Source organism: Phoxinus phoxinus (genome assembly GCF_949152265.1).
Source record: "Phoxinus phoxinus genome assembly, chromosome: 18".
Taxonomy (NCBI): Eukaryota; Metazoa; Chordata; class Actinopteri; order Cypriniformes; family Leuciscidae; genus Phoxinus; species Phoxinus phoxinus.
Genome location: NC_136893.1, coordinates 6,120,663 through 6,146,870, shown reverse-complemented (window position 1 = coordinate 6,146,870; position 26,208 = coordinate 6,120,663). Strand labels below are relative to the sequence as shown.

The 26,208-nt window shown below is 36.3% G+C and overlaps 2 protein-coding genes across 2 annotated transcripts in view; one reads left to right on the top strand and one right to left on the bottom strand.

Annotated features, from left to right (window-relative positions):
* The window catches only part of LOC306985598 (uncharacterized protein), an 83,603-nt gene that overhangs the window by 7,441 nt on the left and 49,954 nt on the right, over positions 1-26,208 (top strand). Inside the window, exon 3 of the mRNA XM_079588027.1 lies at positions 679-806. The gene's annotated coding sequence lies outside the window, so the exon portion shown is untranslated. The remainder of the gene's footprint in view (positions 1-678; positions 807-26,208) is intronic.
* On the bottom strand, positions 22,809-26,039 carry LOC306986169 (putative N-acetyltransferase 8B). Its single transcript, XM_079589076.1, has 2 exons — positions 25,965-26,039; positions 22,809-25,017 (listed from the first exon to the last, which is right to left on the bottom strand). Exons 1-2 carry the CDS (start codon positions 25,981-25,983, stop codon positions 24,311-24,313), a joined length of 726 nt encoding a protein of 241 aa, XP_079445202.1. The 5' UTR covers positions 25,984-26,039; the 3' UTR covers positions 22,809-24,310.

The window sequence follows — 26,208 nt, the reverse complement described above, 5'->3', positions numbered from 1 at the left end:
TTGTGCTGCCGACAGAAACAATGCCTCAGAGTAATTGCATTTTCGATTTTTGTGGCAATACAATGGGCCATACAATTTGTTTGACCCCCAGCGATGTCTACAGGGACCAAAACAGAAATGTTTTTTATTTTTATTTCATTTAGTCGAAAAATTAAATAATAGAAACATGGGAAATATTTTTTTTTACCTGAATATACTGCTCTGTTCATTGTTCTGTAGGGCATGTTAGAAACAGACAGACAGACAGACACAGATAGACGGATAGACAGACGGATAGACAGACGGATAGACAGACGGATAGACAGACGGATAGACAGACGGATAGACAGATGGATAGATAGATAGATAGATAGATAGACAGACAGACAGACAGACAGACAGACAGATACATATATAGAGACAGACAGATAGATGGATGGATGGATTGACATATAAATAAATAAATAAATATACAGATAGATAGATATTTAGATTGACAGATAGACAGACATGCATATATAGACATAGATAGACAGATGAATGGATGGATAGACAGATAAATAAATAAATATACAGACAGATAGATGGATGGATGGATACATTATGCTATATACTGTATCAGTCACCAAAAAACCCCACTTTGCCATAAATTTCTATTTAGTTTTCTCTCTTTTTCTTCCTAATTTTGTATCTCTATAGGAGTTTTGCGGTTTTCTCCCTTTCAATGGCTCCTTGACATTACGAAAGCTGCTGAGAACCAGGAATTGTGGTCTGTGTGGATGAAGCACCATCCATCAAATGACCTCCTCTGAGACACGCAAACTACCGTGAGTAGAAGTGTGAAAATGCTGGTGGGGTGAATTCTCATCTTTGTCTGTCATAATCTTTGCATTTGGGAGAGACGCATCAGAATGTGAGGTCTAGAAGCGAGCAGCTTATGTTTCGCTGTCTGTTCATCATCATTTCTAAATCTCTAGTGAAACCGCATGTGAATCGTCCTTGAGTGGATGGGAATCTCGTCTCTGTTGTGGGTGTTTCATCATGGAAAGTTTAATTTCATGTTCTTTCAGATCTGGGGTTTTCTCAAGTAACTAATTCTGATGCAGATGAGCAAAGGGGAATAGTCTAGGGAGATGTTGATGCAGAGTGGTTTATTAGTGGTAGAAGTAGAACAACAAAGCAGATGGCGTCACGTCCTTTTTTAAAAGCGGTCATATCAGGAGAAATCATCCTTGATCTACTTTTTTTAGATAAAAGAGTTCATTGAATTGTAAAAACGAAAACTTTTATAACTCAAAAACGTCCAAGCCAGTTCAAAAACCCCTTTATTGTAAAACAAGCTGCAAAAACAGTTAATTCTGAAATCCTTGAATTTCTGTAACAAAATCTGTATTAGTTGTGGTGAAACGTTGTGATGCATCGTTACGCCAGTAGGCGGTGACAAATTATGTCTTTTTCAGTGAATCTTTTAAAGGACAAGTTCGGTATTTTACACTTAAAGCCCTGTTTACAGATCGTATCTGATGAAATAGAACGGTTAAGATTAAAATTTGGACACATGCTGCTGTCGCGAGAATTTTAGGTTTATTTAGGACCTATTTTGCCAAACGTGTCACACCCGTGATTCTTCCGTTGAGAGCTTGAATAATAGACACTCATGCGGCGGAGTAATACCGCACCTCACACAGCACATTCAATACAAGTCATGGAGTTGGACAAACACTACGATAAAACCTGTTGGAATGCATCTTTTTCAGCGATTTTTTTTGGGACCGTATCAGTGAACACCCCTGACCACTCGGTGAGTTTCACGTCTTTGTAAACGAAAGTTTAATGTGTTTTAGGAAGGAATCTTCCAGTGGCCATAGACAACCATTGTGGGGGTGAGGGGGGAAAGCGATATAAACCTAAAATTCTCGCGACAGCAGCATCTGTCCAAAGTTTAATCTTAACCGTTCTATTTCATCAGATACGATCTGTAAACAGGGCTTTAAGTGTAAAATACCGAACTTGTCCTTTAATAATTAATTCAACCAATTCATTCGAAATACCAATTAATTCAGGAACAAAACGTGACTGGCTTTATGTATGAGCTACTGAATCATTCAATGAACTGAATCATTCATAACACGGAGGTGATTCATTCAGGAACACTACTACTACTACTACTACTGCAGTGTTGGTCGGATTCGTTCAGCGGATAATTTCGTTGTGGCTTTGTTTGAAAGAGTATTTGTATTGTATTAATATACAATACAATGGCCCATATGCTGTGTTTGCACGTTGCACATTCAAATTCCTACTACACAGCTTAATATTTTTAAATTTTAAGATCCCAGTTACTATAATTCTGGCTCTGTAAATAGGCTGTTATTGAAGGATGGCGCAGGTAAAAACCTTTGAGACGCAAACCAAGCCTATGTGCTTCATTTCACACGTGAAAACGTGTTTACGTACAAGTCTTAAAGGCACAGTAACATCAAAATAACACTAGGCCTATACATCAGGATCAGAGAAAGTGGAAAATGGTTATGAAAACCTACATGTTTTTTTTTTTCTGTAAAGAAAGTTGAACTTGCAGAGACTTGCTGACAGGGAAATAATTTATATATAAAAAATATTTATATATATAAAAATCTTCAAATAATACTTAATCTTGGACCCTCATGCTGTTGTATAACTTACATTTTCCCTTTTCCATCTTGAGACGCTTAACATTTACTTTTGTCTATCTAAAGGAAAAGTTCTCTCTGGCAATTATTCATAACTAAGCAAAATCAGTAGCTATAAAACATGGTTACCACAGCAGAAATGTAAGAAATGGCTATAGGTCATATTTCATGGAATTCGACGTCTACTAAGTATGTGAAGAAAAGTATGTGGAAGGAAAAGTGTGAGCTCTTGCACTTTCCAGGTTTTCACATATTGAAAAATCTTTTGTATTCCATTTTTTTAACCATTTTTATTAATAGAACATTGTTTAACATACATTTTATTTTTTCATTCATTTATTTATTGATTTATTGATTCATATATTAATGTATTCATTCAAACAAATACGGCATACGCCCTATAAACAAAAGTATGCACAGAGATCTGGGTTCATTATGCCAGTGAATTTACATTTATGATCCTATTAAAACAGCCCAGTACTTCACCATGGTGTCCATGGATGAATGTGACTTCTGAATGATGAAAATATTCAGTGAGTCATATGTGAAGGGAAAATGACCTACCTCATATTCCATATCCATTCACAATAGATCTCATGAACCTGTTTATTACAGCTAAATAAAGTTGAAAAGCAAAATAAAGCTGAAAGCTGAAAAGTGTCGGTCACAGAAAAAACATTTGAAAGAGAACACAAAATGTTACTGGATCCACAGCCTTTTGCCAGTGCTGGAACAACATTGCTATATAAAAATAATTAAATAATTATTTTGCCTGCTTGCCTCTATGGGAATTTAACATAGGGGTGTCCTGACTTATGAACCCTGTATTTTAAGGAAGAACATTTATTTATTTACAATACATTATTCATTCACAATGAAAATTGGTGTCCTTAAAGGTTGGATTTTTCCTCATTTTTTTAATTAAGGCATTAAGATAAATTTCCAAAAGATTATTGTTTATTCCTCTTTTTAGGCAAATTTAGCATGGGTGTCTAAACTTATGCATAGCACTGTATCCTACAAACCCATCCTTAAAATCTGATCCATGAATGTCGCTCCATGACCACCGACGATTTGGATTCAGGAACATTTCCTGTGCTTGGATAAATCACACTAAGCAAAAGGCATCTGATTTATCACCTTACCCCAGTTTCATTTGAGGAAAATGTGAATGAAGATTCTAAAGCTCCTTTTCTGGAAATCCATTTCTGAAAAAGTCATAAAAAGTAGACTGCAGAGAGCAAATTTAGATAAGATAAAAACAGAAGAAGAGGCCAAAAGTGAGGGATGAACACTATATCTCTCCTGTCAAATTCAGATTGTGATCCATCATTGGGGAAAAGAGAAGTTTTTTGGCAGATGGACTTTTTCCATTTTGATCTTGAAAGGATTGACCTTTATGCCCCTTTCACTGAGACAAATGTCCATAAGTTTTTTATTCTTTTGGGACATTTTGGGGGAAAGGGGTGAATGTAAATGAACTAATTGAAACATAAGAACAGAACACGAGTACATGCATAACAGGTTTCTTGTATGCATTCAGACCCTTAGAGACTTAATGGCCACAAGTGAATGAAGCTTAATCATACATCTTCATATATCATATATTCAGCTAAAATATTTTTTTCAGAGATGCATTAAAGGGATTAAAAGTGACAAAGACATTTACAGTTACAAAATATTTATATTTCAAATAAATTCTGTTCCTTAGAACTCCACAAAAATATGAATCGGCACAACTGTTATCAACATTGATTATAATGATAATAAATGTTTCTTGAGCAGCAAATCATCATATTAGAATGATTTCTGAAGGATCATGTGACACTGAAGACTGGAGGAATGATGCTGAAAATTCAGCTTTGACATCACTGGAATAAATATTTTAAATATATATTTTATATATGTAGTATTATTAATAATATTTCACAATATAACTGTTTTTACGGTTTTTGGATCTTAAAAGAAAAAATCTCTTAAAAAAAACACATTGAAAAACTTTTAAACATTTCAAGTTGAACTGTAAACTGAAGTAAAGTCTTGCTTTGTTGCCCCTGAAAATTGTGCTGCGTTATCAGTTTGAAACGGGACAGATTTACACAGAGGCTACTGCTGTCGGACAGTAAACCTCACCCTTATCTTGATGTCTGAGTCTTAAAGTTGGTGTCCAAACTGAATGTGTAACCTCAAAACAGAACAATAAATAGCCTAAGGGTAGATGCATAGAAGCAACTGTATATTATGTTCACGTTGCTGAAAAGAACCATTATATATTCACTAGTCCTGTGGCATCTGTCACACAGAGGACAACAATCTAACTAGTACTGCTGATCAGCGTTTTAGAAGCTGAGCATAATAAAATGAATTGGACATGAGCTACTCAAATTATATGGTAAAGTATGATCAATTATTTAAAGGGATAGGTCACCGAAAAAATTTAAATTCTGTCATTTACTCACACTCGTGTTGTTCCAATCCTGTATGAATTTCTTTCTTCTGCTGAACACAAAATATATTTTGAAGAATATCGGTAACCTAACAGTTGACGGGACCCATTTACTTCTATAGTCTATACATTGATTAGCATATTCTGTCTTGATAATCTATAAATCGTGTTCCGGGGGCGGGGTTTATGTAAATTTTAGGGTTGGTGATGTCACTAACCCGGGAGTAATGTGTGTAGTCCCTACCAGCCGTTTGTTGTAGTCCTTAAAAAACGATTTCTTTAAAAGGAAATATCTCCTTTTGCTCTGAACTTTGAGCGTTGTAACTTTGCAGATGTTGTTTATGCTCAAACAGCAACATTACACACTAACTAAAGTTAGAAAAGTGAAATCATAATCAACCACCCCTTTAAACCAAATATGACTTTTAATATTATGTTTTTTTAAAATATATATATCTGGTTTAATAATCAAAGTTAAAGGAACATGATCAGAAATAAATAATTAGATTCTCCACTTAATTCATGCGAGGTAACGCCATCTAATTGATTTCCATCTAAATGCACAGTGTGATTACAGTGTGATTCCCATACTCTCTCTCTCTCTCTCACACACACACACACACACACACACACACACACACACACACACACACACACACACACACACACACGTCATAACTGCGTGCGTGGATAATGTGATGGTACATTTTACTGATAAATACACTAAAACTGTGCATCCTTTGGTAATGCAATCAAATTACACTATATGTCACACTGATTATGTAGTGATCACAATTAGCATGTAATTTAAACTATCCATAAAATTATAGAGAGAATGCTGTTGAACAGCATGTGGGTAAATTCAGCAATCTCTCAGACATTAATGGCAGTTAGTGAAACCCGTGAAGCGCTGAAAAACATGTAAATGCAGAGCAACTAGTGTAAGCGAGCTGCACTTCACATCAGCATATGCAGGTGTTTAACCAAGCAAAAAAAAAATAGATCTCGCACAACCACAATTGTGCTTATTTGCTTCCAGGAGAGTTTTATGATAAAATGGGATTCACATTTACAACAAGGAGCACAATGCAAAGTCAAGCTGAAGAGTGGGAGATACAAACCATAAAACTGCTAATGCATAATGTTGTGTTGCTAGGTTTTTAATATTTGAACAAGCATGTTAAAAAGAGACTGGGGCTTGTGATTGTTGCAATTTGATATCAGAGCTTAAAATTTTGAGTTAATATAACCTTCCTGGATTAAATATGAGATGGTCAACTTAAATAATCTAAATAAATAAATAAAGTTGTCACTTAATTTCAAGTTAAGTAACACTTAAATTTCAAGCTAAAACTATTGTAGTTAAAACTAACTACAGTTGACAGGAAAATTGGTAGAAGAGATATTTCTATAAAGGTTTTGAGTCAAATATAAAAAAAAAAACAATGGCAAGAAACGGAGCATTGTTTTTGTTCCAGATGTCATATTTCCCATCTGAAATGTTTTAGAACATTCTAGAGTTAATTTTTTTTTTTTCTCAGTTTGATGATGCAGTTAATTGACCTGTGATGTAGAGCACTTTAGCAATTACATTCTGATTTTATTGCTTTTTTCCTATTTAAATTACGAGAAACTCTCAAGTGATTCCTGCTGGGTGAATCTCTAGAAGAGGTTAATTTTTTTCTTGCATGCTGTGATCCTAAAATTAAATACATGTTCATTAACTGGATGACTAGATTGCGACTGTAAGAATCTCAAGAAAAAGAACGAAAGAACTATAGACAAAACTTTCTAAAAATACAGAGACATTTATAATTAGATCATGATATCCTTTTACAAAGACTCGACCATGCTGGGATTCAGGGGCCTGTGCTGGAGTGGCTTGCCTCTTACCTCAAGGAGAAAACTTTTTCTGTTAACATAGAGAAGGGTTTATCATCCTGTGCGCAAATTTCCTATGATGTTCCCCAGGGTTCCATTTTGGGCCCTCTTCTTTTTTCTTTATATATGCTTCCTCAAGGTCATATCATTGAGAGACGCAACTTATCATATTATTTCTATGCCGACGACACAGATTTATCTTCCTGTGAAAAATAATAGCTGTTCTATGTCTAGTTTGTTTGACTGTCTGCATGACATAAAATGCTGGATGGACATTAACTTTTTACAGCTAAAAAACGATAAAACTGAATTAATCTTCTTTGGCCCATCAGCCACGTGTCAAAAATCTTGGTGATATTTTGAATTCCACTGTATTTTGTTAAGCAGATTAGTGCTGTTGTGAAAAGCAGTTTCTTTCAGTTAAGATCTATTGCTAGAATCAAGATGATGCTCTCAAGATGAATCAAGAAGGACCTCAAAACTGTTGTTCATGCTTTGATAACATCTAGGTTGGACTACTTTAATTCGCTCTATCTGGGTTTGCCTAAATCAGCTGTAGATTGTTTGCAAATGGTACAAAATGCGGCAGCCAGATTACTGACTGTGTTCTCGCTTCTCTTCACTGGTTACCAGTTAAGTTCCGTATTGATTTTAAAATTTAGCTTTTTGTTTTTAGCTTTGCATGGACTGAGTTCATAAATTATTTTTATCTTTATATAAATTAGAGATCATGCACCAATATGAACATTTTGGACAATACAGATAATCGATAATTCTTTATATTTGTAAGTCGATAACTGATATACAGTATTGGCCGATAAATCTAAATCCAAATGTTTATATAATTTGAGAACCTGATTACAAAAACAAAAGTCTCACCATTAAAAGCCATGTCCCAAGCACACACTTATGATGTTCTCATCATAAGTTTATGTAGTCTATATGACAGCACTGTTGTATTTAGTAAGGATCACATTACCACAGAGAGTAGCATCAACTTATCTTAACTTTTTACTTCATCTCACTGTCTTTTTTTAGACCCAAGTAAACAAACGCATACATTCGTCAGGCATAACAGCCGAACAATCCGCATGTGAAGTGTCTCAGCTGAAGGAACTAATCCATTATTTATCGGCTTTAATATATCGGCCTAATTTTCTTATCGGGCTGATAACATTCAAAATGAACATATATCGGCTGGTACCGATATGGTGGCCGATATATTGTGCGTCCCTGATATAAATTGAGATACCAAACTTCCACAACTTTCCTTTAATGGTTTAGTTATAAGATATGTAAGTTTAAATTCTCATTTGTGTAACAGATTTTAGAAGGAATTTTAGTAGAAACATCCGAGACAAAAATCAAGCGTAGCATCAGTTCTGGCGGGTCACGTTATTCAAGCTCGCATCAGCTGACTCTCAGCTGATCCAGGTCTACCTATAGGAATACGACGCCTATCACTGTATTCATATATTAGCTCCTTCAGTATTATAAGCAGCTATCGTGTTTCTCAGGAGCAAATTACCCTCCTCCATCCCCAGCTCCACCTCTCGTCCAGTCAGGATCCGGCATTCTGATTACCCCTGAATCAGACTAAAATGATCTTATTATGTTGTACATTAAAATTAATTAATGATATCTGCAATACAGTCATGTTGGTTCTGTTCTGTTTATCCTAAGGGGGTTATTGCTTATCCATGCTAGACTGAGTTCTTGCCCAGACCAGAACCATATCGTCAATCCTAACTGTATGCTAATTGTCAATCGTATACGATAGTGGTCCTGACAGAAGTGATTCATTTACAAATAACTGAGAGATTTTTGATTGGGCAACCTTTGAGAAAACATTTTCCTGGGTTCTTTTTCAAAAAAAAAAAAAAAAAAAGTTAATATAGCTTTTTCAGACATTACTAATGAATATTGCTATAGTTTTCATCAGTCAGTACAAAAACTAAGATGCCATTTCGTGATCACTTCCTCTCAGTCGTGCTGAGCACTCTTCACTTGCCGGCGAACAGAGCAATTATTTATTTCAGATTTTTATTTGATTATTGTAATCAGCTCGAGCTGTTCAAGTAGGTAGACTGTTCTGAGAAGCCCTTCAGCGCACTCCATTGACACTCAACTAATCAAGGCCCCGCTCTCACCACAACTCTCAGAAAACACATGTTATACATGTGTGATTTGTGTGTTAGGTGCTAATTATAAGCTCTGTTTGAAATGCAAAGAAATGATTTAAAAAAGTTTGAAACATAATCGAGAACAACAACAACAACAACAACAACAACAACAACAGGAAGGCACGTTCTCAAAAGAGCTGGTCAAAGGAAATCCCTCAAGAAAATATCAGCAGTAAATGGACATGACTTTGTTCATGTTAATGATTCTGTTTCAAAACCTGGATTTAATTTTTTTTTTAAGTTACAGTAAAACAATTTGATAAAAAATTGAAATATTTCTTAAGTCAATACCTGCATTAAAAAAAAAAAAAACATGCACCTTAGAGCCCCATTAGAAGCTTTCCATGCCATTTTACCAGGAAGAACCTACTCTTTTTCCACAAAAGTCTATTTTCAAAATGTCACTTCATTATGAGTGAACATACATTCAGGGCCCTATCTTGCACCCAGCGCAATTGACTTTGAACACCGACGCATGTATCATTCCTATTTTGCACCCGCGCACAGCGGACTTTTCCCTCCACAGACGCACGTCGGTAAATTAGGAAATGAACTTGCGCTCGCGGGGGCGGTTCAGCGCAAAGAGAAGGCGTGTTCCGGCGCAAAACTTCCATGGTGCTATTTTCCAGTTTTAGAAAGCAATTGCGCCATTGACCAGGAAAAAAACAGTCTAAAGACAGTGGCGCGTTGCGCGTTAGTCATATGGTATTTTAAGGGCGCGTGCTTGGCCATAATGTTAACGCGCATCCACTTTGATTCTCTATAAACAGATGCAGCAGTTTTCATTTTTGCAAATCATACATTATTACAAGGAAAAATATTAACACACGAGGGAAATCATTGTTGTGTCCATGAAGATGTGAAAAAGATCTATCTAGATAAAAAAAATAAAAAAAATCTAGATTAGGCTACACATTTACTACCCAAATGATACGCCTGTTTAACCGAAGCTAATTTGGGTGGGTTTCTCCCATCATCCCCAATGTCACTTCTCTGTGTTTTACAGCCCTGACGAGAACGTCGGTTTCCTCGGCTGTGAACCGGTCCTGGCGTGCGCTGGCAAATCCGCCGTTATAATAGCAATCCGCCACGGAACAAGCGCGCATGCTCTTAAAGGGAATGTGAGAGGACGCTCTGATTGGTTTATTTCACGTTACGCCCAAACCACACCTATGAATAATGAAGCTACTTCAGACCAACCCCTTTTAGATTTGCGTCGGGCGCAAGAGTCCTTTATCCCTCTGGGAAAATAGCAACAGCGCCGGGATCCGCCCACAAAGTTACTTGCGCTTTGCACTTTGACACTTGCGTTTCAGATCGTTAAAATAGGGCCCTCAGTCTTTCTTACATCCTTTGTGTAAGTCAATAAAATAAAATATCTAATGAATATTTTTATCTTTTACAAACGTATTGCTGTTCAGTATGGTGTCATTAAATCAGAGAACTGCTGACTCATTGAGCCCAAAATAATGTTTGTCAAGGTCAGAGTCAGATCCTCTTCAAATATGCCATAAGAATGACAAGTGATGGAATATACCAGGCAGCTGAAGAGCATGCTGTCAGCATTTTCCACACACAGATATGCAAATATAATATATTATGTGAATTACATGCAAACTATGAGGGCAATGAATCATCAGGGAGATCAATACTTATCATGGTTAATCATAAAAACACAACTAATTCGTTTTTTGTTGTCTTAAAATGTGGAATTTGCTGAAAAGTTTCTTTCCAAACATATCTGTATATCAGTGAAATCAAGTTTCCAAGTTGGAAGTCCACCTTCAAAAAATGAAGGTAATGAAGTGTCCCAGCAAACAAAAATATTTTCTAAGAACATTTTGCTAACGTTCCATTAAGATATGAAAACGTTATTTCTGAATGTTCAAAACCATCAAGTTGATTAAATGTTTTTAAAAAAAGTTCATGGTTATACAAACGTTATGGGAACATTCCATTTTTAGTATCTTGCAAACATTATGGGAACGTTAAAAAAAAACATTAAAACGAGCATCCAACTGAAACATTTCAGGAAAAAATATTCCATGAACAATGTATAAATAAGGTTCTTGTGCTAATGTTTTGATCACATTATTAAAGACCAGATAACTGTTACTGGAATAATATTTGTTCATAACATTGATAGAACATAATTCATTTGCCAGAACGTTAACCAAAGTTCTCGTTCCCTGTTAACTGGGGTAATATTTCACATTTCCTAACAGGAAGATTATTCCAAAGACATTATTCCAAGACACACTATTCCAAATACTAGTCAAGTGTTAAATAAATGTAAGTAGGTGAAACATATTTAAATAATCTTATAAATGAATGTGTTAACTTTGGCAGCCCTAACATTCATCTGAGAAATAAGTATCAGAAAAGCTTATCCAACACATCACAAGTAGCCTATTCCTCCTGGAAAGGAGCCTCGTGTCTCTGTTGTGGATTTAATGATTCTGTACATTGTTTGAATTTTCATCTCTGGCAAGCAGATGTCCAAGACTGCTGTATGCGTTCATGTTTTTGGGCCAAACAGAGACAAATTGCAGCTTGGCATGGCATTGTGCATCTGTGATTTTGGAACAGGTGTTAACAGACCTGAAGATGCATTTTTATTCAACATCAATGGGGAAAAACACAACCTGTGCAGGTTTTCTGCTGCAGACTAATGTAAATTAATGACCATGTGGTGTGAAAAACATCCTCATTCCATTTTTCACAATGCATTTGCTAAAATACACTGGGTGCATTCCTGACTAATAGGCATTGATTTTCTTCATATATTCTCAAACGTCACCCAGTATATTAAAGATAAGGCACGAGGTATCAGGAAAATTAAATACATTTATTAAATTATAGTAAAATATTGTTTATTTACTTTGTAACTATATTTTATTATTTTAATTATTAAAGAATGGTAGTATTTGTCGTAATGCCTATAATTGATTTGGTTTAAATAGCATAATTGTAAGAGAGAATATAACGAGAATCACCGTTAAGAATAATGGAAATTCCAAAAGATGTCTAGAAACATTACAGTTTATTTGGGAATATGTGTTTACTTGTGATTTAAAGTGCCCCTATTATGCTATTTTAGAGGTTCCTAATTTAGTTTTTGAGGTGTCCTACAACAGGTTTACATACATCCAAAGTCTTGACACTTTAATTTTCTCATAATATGCATTGCAGTATCACCTCTTTTCTCACAGTGTCTGAAACCGTTCAGTAAAGGATTCAGCCTCTCTAAACTCCTCCTCTCCATGCCCCTGCTCTGCTCTGCTCTGATTGGTCGGATGGCCAAGTCCGTTGTGATCGGTCTACCGCTTACAGCATGTGTCGGAAACAAAATGCCAATTACTATATCTGAATTTCAGCTCTGTAGGCTTCCTTAAGAACATTAACGATCCCAATGGTTTTACCGTATTAATTAGAGCGTGAGTTCTCATCCTTTGGAAGTGGATTTGCTTTTGCAGCGCAGAAAATAGCATCTTCTCATTATTTCAATAATACGAACTAGGGATGCACCGATTGATCGGCTGGTGATCGGAATCGGCCGATTTTCACGTGATCGGCCGTAATCGGTGACCGGCCGATCACTCTGACCAATGCCGATTTTTAAAACCGGTCAAAGAGAAGCGCGCGAGCTTCAAGCAGGAACGTCGCGTGAGCAGCAGTGAATCGCGGGTTTCGGCGCCGAGACTTTTGTAGCAGCTTTTGTAAACGCTTCCAGTAATACTCCGGCGGCTAGCAGCTGCTGTGATGATGCATTTACGCTGACGCGCCACTCACGGTCGTTCACGCGCCTCTCACGTTTGCCATGTGAAACTGTCGTTCACGCGCCGCTCGTTTACAGTGTGAAACGGTCGTTTCCCTGCACTTGCTCCACTTGCCCGAGCTTACCTCTGTGCACCTTGTACAAGCGTCGACAGTGAGCGCTTGTTTAGCCTGGCCGGACATGTGGCAGATGACAGAAGAAACAGACTATCTGGGGACAAAACAGAAATGCTTCTGTTCGCGAAGAAAAACCTGCCATTGATGTACAAGTGATTGCAATAGGCCTGTGTGTGTGTTAGAAATATATTTATACTACAAGGCTATTGGCTATTTATTTTATTTTTATTTGTTATTTTTATATTATTTCATATATGGGGGGGGGGGGGGGGGGGGGGGGGGGGGTATTGGATGTGAAAAGAAGGAAATGTTTTTTTTTTTTCACTTTAATGTGTGTGAATTTCCCACACCTGGAGTAATTATTTGTTTGAATGTTCTATATTCCATGCAAAATGTTCTATTAAAGAAAACATAGACAAAAAACATTTGTGTGTGTTTTAAAGTGGTTAGAAAAAATAAAATCGGAATCGGCTAAAATCGGTATCGGCAGGTCAAACTTGATGAAAAATCGGAAATCGGAATCGGCCTAGAAAATTGAAATCGGTGCATCTCTAATACGAACCAAACTCTTCCAAGCTACAACTACAGTGTTTGAGGGCGGAGCAAATTAGTCGTTGTTTGTGGGCAGCCAATGAAAACCATAGACTGGAATTATGCAAATGTTCCTACATATGTTTATGCTGCAAGTAAGACTGGAATTGTACTTTTATCAGAATCATACATTCTTTAGGGAGACAATAACTCCATTTATCACACACTTTAATCTCTGAAACTTTGCAGAATGTTTACATTCGCACATTGCACATTACACAAAAGCATTATAGGGGCACTTTAAAATAGTGTCACAATGCAAGAAAATCTTATTGAGGGCAAAAATATAGCTTTAAAATGCTGCATTGCCTTGAGAAGGCAAGCTCAATATCAGTCTGTATTTACTTTTGATTTCCATGTACTTACATTGCGAGAGCTGGGCCAGGTTAATCCAGGTGGGTACTTGGGGATGACCCTTGCATAAGCAAGCAAGTAGTCTGAGACTGTTTTTCCCATCCTAGGATAGGTTTTGCCTTTCAAAAGCCTTCAATACAGTCAGATCCCCTACCAGCAGCAGGTCCCTGTAGACCCGGATCTGCGAAGGTGAGGAAGGTTGAGAGCGAGAGAAGAACCACTAATAATATACTGAGGCTTAGATCACCTACGCCAAAGCACTTTTTCCTGCCTGGGCAAATGAGCTTTACATTTTTACATTGAGCTTTTGGAAATCAGTGCTGGTCACGCCGCGTAGACGCCGCCGGTGAATGCCCTGCATGATAAACTGCTTTGATCCCTTGGTCTGTCACAGATTGTCGCATTCAGTAAAGCAGGGCTTTAAAACTTGTGTTAAGATGGGAGGAAAGACATTTTTAAACATAACAAACATTCATTAAAGCTACACTGTGTATTTTTTTTAAACTTGATTCTTGGCAAAAAACACTTTGTTCTTTCAAAATTATATGTGCTCATTAATGTATAATTACTTCTACCAACTAATCAAGTATTCCCGTAAGCGTAAATCTGCCATTTATAATACATAGGGGTGAGCTGCTCGAATGGCGGAAGCCATGTTGCGCCTCCATCTTGAAAATACATTAGCCAAAGAGGGACATACCTGGTCGCCTTTCGCGTTTTTACACTCAGTGGCACCGTGACGAGTGCGAGTGCGAGGGGGAGATTACTGCGGCCACCGTAGGAGTTAAAACGCCCTCGGAACGGGAGGGGCTAGAGAGTAATATTCAGTTGGTAGTCATATACAATTTCACCGCTAGATGGGAGTGATTCCTACACATTGTAGCTTTAAAGTCAACATGAATGGCAGACTTAGTCTAAACTGCAAGACTCTGACTCATTTTTTGTTGTCCATTTATTTTGAACAGCTAAAAATATTAAGGAGAATGAATGTTTTCAACATTGATAATTATAATAATTGTTTCTTGAAATCATCATATTAGAATGATTTGTGAAGGATCATGTGACACTAAAGACTGGAGTAAAGAAGCTGAAAAGCGGCTTTGACATCACAAGAATGAATTACATTTTAAAATATATTAAAATAGAGAACAGTTCTTTTAAATTGTAATAATATTTGACAATATTACAATCCATGATCTCTAACCAGAATAGAGGGAGGTTGGCGAGAGAAAGGGCTGAAAGTAAAAGGGATTAATGATGTCATCTGAGAAGGAAAGTTGGCAAGTTATTTTGCTTAATTATAAAGATAATCATTTATTTTATTTTATTTGAATCAACATGCACCAGTGAATCGTTCACAATGAGACCATGCACATGCATTAGGAAAGTAAATAGGGTCAGTTCTGATTTCATGTTGACTTAGAGCATTCATTAAAGGGTTGAATAGACTGACTCGAATGACCTATCATGGCTTGTTTGAGGTGCATGTAGAATAAGGTGATTCATGCAGACAGCACAAGCTAGAGATCACAAGTTCATAGGCTGCAGTCTACAAAAAGCTTATTCTGCTTTGATAATAATGTTAAAATGTTTATAACCGAGGTTACAGTTATCAGATATAGTTTCATAATAAATTTCACTGTATTCATGCAGTAGTTATGAGCCCTGCACACAGATTCTGCGTATATATTGCCGCCTTTGAAGACACCCTGAATGAAACGAGTTTCGCCTTTAGGTAAAACATTTCATATTTAGCTTTATTTTAAGGTGATGTAAGTTACATTGTACTTACTCACATAAGTACTGAGTAAAATTAATGAACTGCATGTACTTACTATAGAGTTACGGTTAGGGTTTTGTTTTAGGGTTAGTTACTTGTCATAATATTACTATAGTAAGTAGATGAAGTATGTAATATGTCACAAATTAAAGTGTTACCTTTTCTACTTCAGACGTTTCATTCAATGTGTTACTTGCCGTTTGTGAGTGAAAGAGTGAAAACGGTTTCCAAACTTATAATTTTTTCAGTGTAAGCAGTTCTTAGCCAGAATATACTGCAAAGAGGACCAAATATCAAAAATACTCTTACACAACTCTGTGGCATAATAATTTGTGCTTTAAGACCCAAATCACCCCGGGTGGCGTATCAGTCAAATAGATCCCAGGCAAGCATGAAGTCTCTGCTTAGTAAAGAAGCTCAAAAGATTCTATCATGCTATTTGCACAAGTCTCTCCACAACCTGCATATACATCCTGAGGTAAAGATTCGTAAAAGTACCCTGTTTGTGGAAGCACTTGAGCACCCGCTGCCCGGGTTGATACCATGACAACAGCTGTCGGCCACAGCGCTCAAGGTGCCGCACATCCGTACCGAAATAAGAGCCCTCCTGCCCTGTGAAGTGTTCAGCATCTCTCTGGGCAGATCGCATGCTACGTGACTCTGGTTTCAAGTGGATTTTCAAAGAGAACAAAAAGAGGTTGTTCGCTCTTTATGGGCTTAATGAGTCACACTGTGTTCAGTGTCTGAGTGTTGCTGCTAGCATTGTGCTCTTCAGATTGGGGTGCTTGAGCAGTGGGTAAAGGATTTTTAAACACCCCAAAGAGTTGCATCCTATGGAAGCTTGTTTCCATTACTGAATAGAAGTTTAAAAAAAAAAGGTAATTGTCACAATTCCAAGCTTATATCTCACAATTATGACTTTTTTCCTCAAATTTGCAAGATATAAACTCACAATTCAGATTTTTTTTCTTGCAATTCTGACTTTTTTCTTGCAATTCGGACTTTATAACTTGCAATTGCAAGTTTATATCTCAGAATTTTGAGAAAGTAGTCAGAATTGCCAGTTTGTATCATGCAATTCAGACTTTTTCCCCCTTTTTTCCCCGAGACAAATTCACATTTCTGACAAAAAAATCAGAATTGCAAAATATAAACAAAATTCAGCAAGTTTATTGCTCAGATCTCACAATTCAGACTTTACCTTGCAATTGCGAGTTTATATCTCACTCTGAAGAAAAAAAAAAGTTAGAATTGCGAGTTATAAACTCTGAATTGCAAGATAAAAATTCAGAATTGGTAGTTTATATATATCTCACAATTCTGACCTTTTTATCATTGAATTCTCTCTGAGCTCGGTATTGCAAGGAAAAAGTCAGAATAAAAAGTCACAATACCTATTTTTTTAATTCCGTGAAACAAGCATCCATGTGACTCATGCATAATACCTCAAGCTAAGCTAATAATTCACACACTGTTTAGCACTAAGTTGGTTAAGCCTCCTCTCCACACATTAATTGGATTAATTTCAAGGGCATGTCAAAAATATAAACCTGGTTATTGTTAATTATGTGGCACTCTTTCAAAAATGGAGGACACTTAGTCTTTCTGGCTCTACTGTCAAGGGAAGAAGTGTAAAAAACAAGCATTTGCAATGGCCACACAATTAAAAGTACAATTATTTGAAATCTATCTGTTGCAAAGGACAGACTTTGGGACTGTCCAAAGCCAGGTGCTGTAGTTCGAGGATTAGAGAGGAGTCAGGAAGGCATGACATGACAAGATGGATTTTGGTGCAAAAAGAGGTCATTTACTGACAATCCAAGGGTAATCCGTGTAGAGTACAACTTAATAATAAAAATAAAAATAAAACAATAAATAAAAATTACATGATCAGTGCTTATGAGGCAGCACCATACGCTTTGCAGATTAAACACAAAGGAAAACGGCTGAAACGGCTTTTCACATCAAGCTGTTCACCTGTGAGCTTTAACAAAGTTGTTTATAAAAACATCATTTCTTAAACAGATGAAATACCGACTAATAACCGGACTTAAAGTCCCCCTGTAGTCAATCATTTTATCCTTTAACACTCACCTTTGATCACCAAAATGACATATATTAAAGTTTTTTCATTGAATTTAATTTTGTAATGCCTTAAAATATCTTTAATGTAACTCTACACCCTTGCCTCATTTAGTATATGCGGTTCTATGAATATGCAAATGAGCCCTGCCTCCACTCACTCACTCAGCTCAGAGATCCACTCGTTGACGATCACACGTTGATGTGATTGGTTACAAGGTAGTTTGTGACGTCAGAAACGCCAGCGATTTCAAACCATAGTTTCAGACTCCCGTCTCCCGTCGAAAATACTCAGCAATGGTGTTGACTTTTGAATTTACACGTGGTTTGTCTTAAAGCATATTAAAAACACCACATAGACATATAAACAACATTTAAAAGCTTTATTTTCACCACAAGGACTTTAAGAAAATGATTTTTGCAGTGTAAAACACATAGTTTACATCTGTATTTAGCAGTGCCGCCTTGTGATCGAATCACTAAATTGGATGCCAATACCAGATGCTAATGAGACATTAGCCTGTTTCTGTAGTGCCATCTAGATTTTTTTTATGCAATTTTTTTCTTCAAGCATGAATCGATTTCAGAGCTTTTCCTACTGCGTAATCAGCATACAACATGACAGGCAACACAAAAGTCCCTGGCCACTCAAATTCAGAAAATAATGTTTTTTGCTGTTTCCTCCTCAACCATGACGGCTACAATGGCGTCTAATTCATTGTGAACACTGATCACAGTATCCAGCTTCAGTTTGTCTTGGTTCTTTCCTATCAGAAACATCTGTCTGATACCATTATTTTAGATCTATTAAGCTTTTGAAGAGAACACGTTCAAAGAAAGTCACAGACCCGAACTTTCCTTCAAAAAGTGACCTTAAAGTGACCCTGTAGTGTCTTTGAAGCGTTTTGCTGACTGAGGACATCTTGCTATTGTGAAATCACAAACTCCAGTGATTCATATATCCTGCTGTCACACAGTGTGCTGCCGAATATTTGTTTCCACATAAAAGATAATGAGATCATTGTTATAAAAACAAATCCTCTGTAAATCACTTTGTCACATACACAATATAACACAAACTGAACATGAGTACACATTAAATACTTTTGGACATTATTTTTTAAAAGACAATTAAAATAAATGTAAGCCTTGACTTTAGTATATTCAGCCTGCACCCCTGAAATTAGGTTAGAAAGAAAAACAAACAAATTTTTTTTTAGAATTAATTGACATTCCATACTCTCCTTGCACTCAGGTGTGTGTGTGTGTGTGTTGATTTCTATGTTCCCTCTTAAACCCAAGGGTGAGTTCATTAAAGCGATCTGAGCTTTTTGCATCTCTCATCCCTCCTTTATCTCGCCGCTTTAATGTCTGCTAATAGATGATGGTATATTAAATGCCCTTTCTATTTAGACGTGATATTTTTTTTTCACTGTTTGAATACTTTCTCCAGCTTAATATGCAGAGGCAACTAGGATAAATAAGCCATTTGTAAGTGTATTCCCTGGAAAGTGTAAACGCTGCAACTCGATCAAAACAGTGCTCAGTTTGTTTGAGCATCCCAATAAGCCCCTTACAGTACTGACTTTTTGACTTTGCAACCATTTAGAAACACCACAGACACCCTAGCAACTGCCTAGCAACACCTTAGCAACTACATAGCAACATGGCCCGGGCCATATAGGCAACAGAATATACTAATAACTTAAATGGGCTATATGTTATGTATTAATTTCTTCTTGTATTGTCAATGTGTGAACAGCTTGTAACAAAAGGTAAAAAAAACAAGACTTTCCCGACTGTCTATGAAAGCCTGTAGACTGTTTTTTAATGGGAAGGTTTCGCCAGGAAAATCAAATGGAAGTGACGTTTACGCTCCCGAGAGCCTCACTTCCATTCAATGAAATAAATGCTTACAATGTTCAGCATAATGCCGAAAGAGCTATTCGGTACTTTACAAGCAATGCGTCATCCAAACAAAAGGGATTAGTTCAAACTAAAGTCTTTATACTTCAAATCAATGTAAATTGAATTACCTCTTCTGTCGACATGATGCCGGTGAATCGCAGTGCGAAATTAAGAAGAAAAAAAAAAAGAACTAAAAGAGTATGTTCAGTCTCCTGTGAGCAAGAGCAATACGTTGCTGGCTGCAGTTCACTTAACACCCACTGGTGTCACTATATAACAAAGGTTTCTGAGTTCTACATACAGCCCCTTTAAATACCAAATCAAATTTATTTGTACATCGCTTTTCACAATACATATTATTTCAGAGCTACTTTACAAAAAATCATGTTAATTTTTATAATATCTGAATATCTTCATGCCTTATAGTCGCATTTAGCAGATTAGAGCTGGGCGATAATATCATTTACATTTTGTGACGATACAAGCAATCAAGAAGTTGAAATTTGCTGTACAATATATATTTCACCGTATGTGAATATAATGTATGTGAGTAACATATATTGTATGCGGATAAAGTTGGACATACTTGTATATCCAAATTTATACAAAGAGCGGGGCGATAACATACAAAATAAAAAATCAGGTAGTTGACATTTGCTTTTAAGTATATTAGCTCACATGAGTATACTGTACGTATGCAAAAACATTTGGATATAATATATCCAACTTTATGTGCAGAAATATAGTTTAGATTTTTGAGATGATGTAAACCATCACGCCGCCAAGATTTGCTATATTGCTTTACATGAGTATACTGAATGTTTGCAGGTAAAGTAGGATGTACTATACATTTTTCGACGATTTAACAATCAAGCAGTTGCTCTTTATATACATGGTTAAATTCATCATGAAATCAAAATTGACAATTCTCTTTTTTATGGAATATTGTAGTATTTATTATAAATGATTTTCATTCGTGTTCCTCATAATCTTTAATCATAATAATTTCCCCTCCTCTTGCAGAAATATTTCTTCTCTTCTCTGATGACATGTTTACTGGCGTGTGGGCGGGGCAACCTGTCACTCACATGAGATCCACCAATAGCAAACCATCCATTTTTTTCTTGTTCGAGAAGCCGTTTAAATCAGAAATAGACAATTGGGGAAGAAAAGACTACTACAACTTCCTTTTCAGGTCAACTTTAAATGGGTAGGGATACCCTTAAAAAGTTTACATAATTCTATCTACAAGAATATTTCCTGAAGAAAATTATGCATTCTTTTTATGTCCTAATAATGTCACTTAAGTGTATTATTTTATGAACTCTATGCACATGTAAATTCAGCTCTAGAAGTCCCATTGCTGTATTTACACATTGTAAACTGATAAATATTCTTCATACCATGTTTTGAGAGGAACCTAACCAATTGATTGAATATTTATCCTCTCAAAAAACATCAAGCTTCTCAAAGCTGTAAAAATACCACCAAAATGCACAGTCACACACCTTGACGCTTGCCAATTATTTAGCATTAACACTACGGCATTATCCATCCTGACATTATGTGTGTCCCTTACTTATATGTGCATATGCATGCATTAGAGTCATGATGTGCAATTTAGACAATTATTTAAAAACCCCTCCTTATGCATGGTAGGAATAATAATGATGAAAGTCATTACTAGAGGCTAATTCCCCTCGGAGTGTCTGGAAGGGGGCTCAGTAGCGCAGACGTCACTGGAGAGATCATCACCTGCCGACTGGACAGTGCTTTAATACCATCAGACAAGATCTGAGCGGGTGATTGATGCCTGCGCTCTGTCTAGTTATGTGTGCGCATCTCGGACAACCACAGCCTTTGCGATAGAATATCTCATATAATATGGGCTAATTTATCTGAATGCATAAATATAATTCTGGATATATAATTATGAACCCAAATTTATATATTCTTTTGTATACACAATGTGATATACACAATTTATAGTTATCACTACAGTAACTATAACTTGTAACAAGGACATTGTAAAATATAGTGTTACCCATGTGTATATAATATATATACCTGTATGTATATAATCTGCATGCATACAATATATAATATAAATATAATGTATCATTTAAATATAAAATCTGATGGTATTTAATATAAATATAATTGTACATTTGATTTTTTTTATTTAGATAGCACGATATTCTGAATTTAGCATATACATACATCACTATAAATCTAATATACACTTAACAAAATTATAAACGTAACACTTTTGTTTTTGCCCCCATTTTTCATGAGCTGAACTCAAAGATCTAAGACTTCTTCTATGTACACAAAAGGCCTATTTCTCTCAAATATTGTTCACAAATCTGTCTAAATCTGTGTTAGTGAGCACTTCTCCATTGCCGAGATAATCCATCCTGTGTGGCATATCAAGATGCTGATTAGACAGCATGATTATTGCACAGGTGTGCCTTAGGCTGGCCACAATAAAAGACCACTCTAAAATGTGCAGTTTTACTGTATTGGGGTAAAATTTAATATATAAATGTATGCTAAATTATGTTTCTATTAATACTAATACTATTATAAAATATATATACTATATGTAAACTAAAATGGTAAGCTAAAGGATGCATGTATTCAGATTTAGAACAATATATGTAGAGGGGGGAAAAACATGATTATATAAATTCTTTTTTTTGATAATTATAAATACAAATGACTGAAGATGACTGAATAGACAAAGGATGCCAGGAAAAAAACAGATGCTGCATTAATTGCGTTAAATATTTTTAAGGGGATAAAATGAAGAATTTTTTTTCAGCAAAATGAACGCTTTAATATATATATATATATATAATTTAAATGGCATAATGCCGGTACGGACATTGCAAATTAGCCTTGGCTATAAATGTTGTAGTGTGGTACATGTTTATTGTTCACACATGTCCCTATTAAATAAAATAAAATAAATCTGCAAAATAGCAACCCCTCCCCACTGTATACTACTGATGAATGATGTTCTGTAATACAATAATGGTGTTACCTGGTTAAACATGGCTTTTATTCCCGAAAATGTGAGTTGTAAACACTAGCTCCTTTATTCTAATCCACACAATAGGCTCACAATGTCATTGCTGCAAGAATGTTAAACCTCCGGCTGCTTTCTTTGGTTTTGTATTTCTGTTGTATTTAAAAGATTTAAGTATGGACTTATGGGTCAGCTGGCATAAATTCCTCTAGAGCAATGAGATTCAACCTTTCCCTGAAAGCTAAAAGTAGTTTATATAACATTTTTACACCTCAGCTTCTATTTGCATTTTAATTCTAATGGATGAGAGAGCAAACTATAATATTTGTATTGTTTATTGCTTGTGGCACTTGTTTACATCCCATAGCAATATAAAGAAACCACATATTCTCTAGAAAACACAATATTTGATTTAAATTGGCATTGCTCTTTGACTGTCTTTGAAGTGAGAATGTAGTCTTGATTGCCAAGGGATGGTCAAATGTGTGAATAAGAGATACAAACATCTAAACATATCTGTTGCAAGGACTGGTAACACTGTATTATCCACTTTAGACATTTTGACTATTAGTAGTCTGTCTGCTACTTAATATCTGCTAACACTTTATTTTGATGCTCCACCAATAGACATTATACTGACTACAAGTAACTTTGCAACTACATGTTTACTAAAACATGTACTACAACAAACTTATTCTACTAACCTGGACCCTAACATCTAACCTTACCGTCTAATACTCTTCTGAGAGTTAGTTGACATGAAGTCGCAAATGAGAGTTAGTTGACAATAGTTGCAAGTTACTAGTAGAATATCTAAAGTGGACTATCGAAATAAAGTATAACCCATGGATTTAACATTGCATCTTAAAGGGGTGGTTGATTATGATTTCACTTTTCTAACTTTAGTTAGTGTGTAATGTTGCTGTTTGAACATAAACAACATCTGCAAAGTTGCGACACTCAAAGTTCAAAGCAAAGGGAGATATTTGCTTTTAAAGAAATTACAACGAACGGCTGGTAGGGACTACACAACATTTCTCTCGGGTTAGTGACATCACAAATTCTAAAATTTACATAAACCCGCCCCCGGAACACGATTTATAGATTATCATGACAGAAAATGCTAATCAATGACTAGAAATAACTACTACAGAAGCTACATAAATTCATTAACTATTCAGAAATGTTGTCTACATGTTGTCACTTCTTCTTGAGACTCCGGTTTGAACATAAAAGGCTAAAAGTTTTTGAAATTTTCAGTGCATGTGTGTGTGTGAGGTAAAAGGACACAACCTCTTGAAGCTCCGCCCCCTGTGCCGGGAGCAGCAGCTCATTTGCATTTAAAGGAACAGACAACTGTGCGTTTTAGTTCACCCTCAAAAAGTGACAATTTTAACATGCTATATAAACATATCTGTGGGGTATTTTGAGCTAAAACTTCACATACACACTCCGGGGACATCAGAGATTTATTTTACATCTTATTAAAAGGGCATTATTACCACCCCTTTAAAGAATGTGCTTTTCCATTCGTATCACATTGATCCTGGCCAGTTTTGAGACCAAATGGTTAGGATGTCTGTAGCTGTGCATGGATGTCACAGTAAAGCCCAGTTTGCGAAAAATGGAAATGGCCGCGGTCTGTGGGGAGCTGATCTCCACGACCACCCGAGAAAGTCCCCGCTCCTTACAGAACTCTACGGCTGTCTCTACCAGCTGGGTTCCCAGACCTTTCCGTCGCTGGTGGAAGGACACGATTAACTGAAACACCTCCGCTGTCGCAGCATCGTCTGCGTCCCACCCATCCTTCGAAACATCACCCTTCTCACCAACTACAGCAAGCAGCCCGGACACTTTGCACTTCCCGTTCACCTCTACCTCCGCCACCCAGAAATGATTCACCTGGTTATCCAAGAACTTGGCCTGAATATCTGCCATTTCCACCTCCATCTTCATCTTGAGGAAGCTGTCGTAAATTTCGTGGCAGCAATAGTAAACCAAGCAAGCCCAAGCTCCTCCGAAGAGCACGGCCTGGAAGTACGAGCTCCCTCCGAGCACATATCCGGCCACGGAGAAGCTGAGGGTCACGCCGATGTGGTCCGGATGACTCATGGCTTTGAAGAAGGATGGGTAGACATGCTCCAGAATGCCAAAGCGGAAGAGAGAGACAATAGCAGACTTATCTGTGGGCTTGTAGGGCCGGATTACACTCTGCACTGCAAGAGAGGAAAGAGACAGGGATTCAACTGGATGCTGACTGAACGTCTGCTGAAAGTCATGCAGATTTATAGGCAGAAGGAAGAGAGTGCAGAAATAACCCTTGTAATTAAAACCAGGGTTATTATCCTTAACTAAAGCTAAAACAATAAAAAAATATTAACTGAAATAAAATAAAGCATAATACAACTTAAACTTATCTTTATTCCAGCAACAAGGTAACATTTCTCATTTTCATTTAGTTTATGATGAACTAAACAATAAAACTTAAAAAAAACATATAAAAAAAATTATAATAAAAATGACAAAATTACTAAAATTTTAATTAAAATCAAAATGAAAACAAAATATAATATAAAGTAATTCAAAATATTATAAGACTATATAAAAATAGCGTATCAATGATACTAAAATAATACTTATTAAAACGCATAAATCGTACACATCCAAATCATGCGTAAAAGAAAAGAGCATTTGAAGCTTCGAATTTGCAAAACATTTCAAAACCGAAAAAAAAAGAAAATCATGTGATTCTGTGAATTTTAGTATTTTCCATCCAAACATTGTAAAGAATGAAAGAAAGACAAACAAAATACCCTATGATAGAGAAAAACCTGAATTAATTGGAATAAATGATTTACTATCGGAATGTCTGTCATTTGTAAACAATCAACAAACTTCATACATTATAATAAAGGAATGTTTCACATTTGGCAAACATGTCGCTTGGTGTGAAGCAACACCTCTGATCTTACAAGCAGACTAGCAGAACCACCACACTCATAAATCTAGGAAATTACGTATTGTTCCATAACACTGCAATTTTTAATAATTCACCAAAGCACAAGCTATTCCAGTCCTTGCTAATTGCATTAGCGTGAAGACGCACCTGCCACCTATGAGACACCTCGCACAACACATTCCTACAGAGAAAACGTTCACTTACAGCTCGTCTTCTGTACCATCGCTGCGGCTTGCTGTACTTCACTCTCAAACGCTCTACACCTCCTTTCTTCCTCACTCACTCTATGAACTTTAGCACGGTATTGGGACAAATACTCATTATAGGGCAGCTTAGGGGAAGAAATAGTGCATTTGCACACACACACACACACACACACACACACACACACACACACACACACACACACACACACACACACACACACACACACACACACACACACACA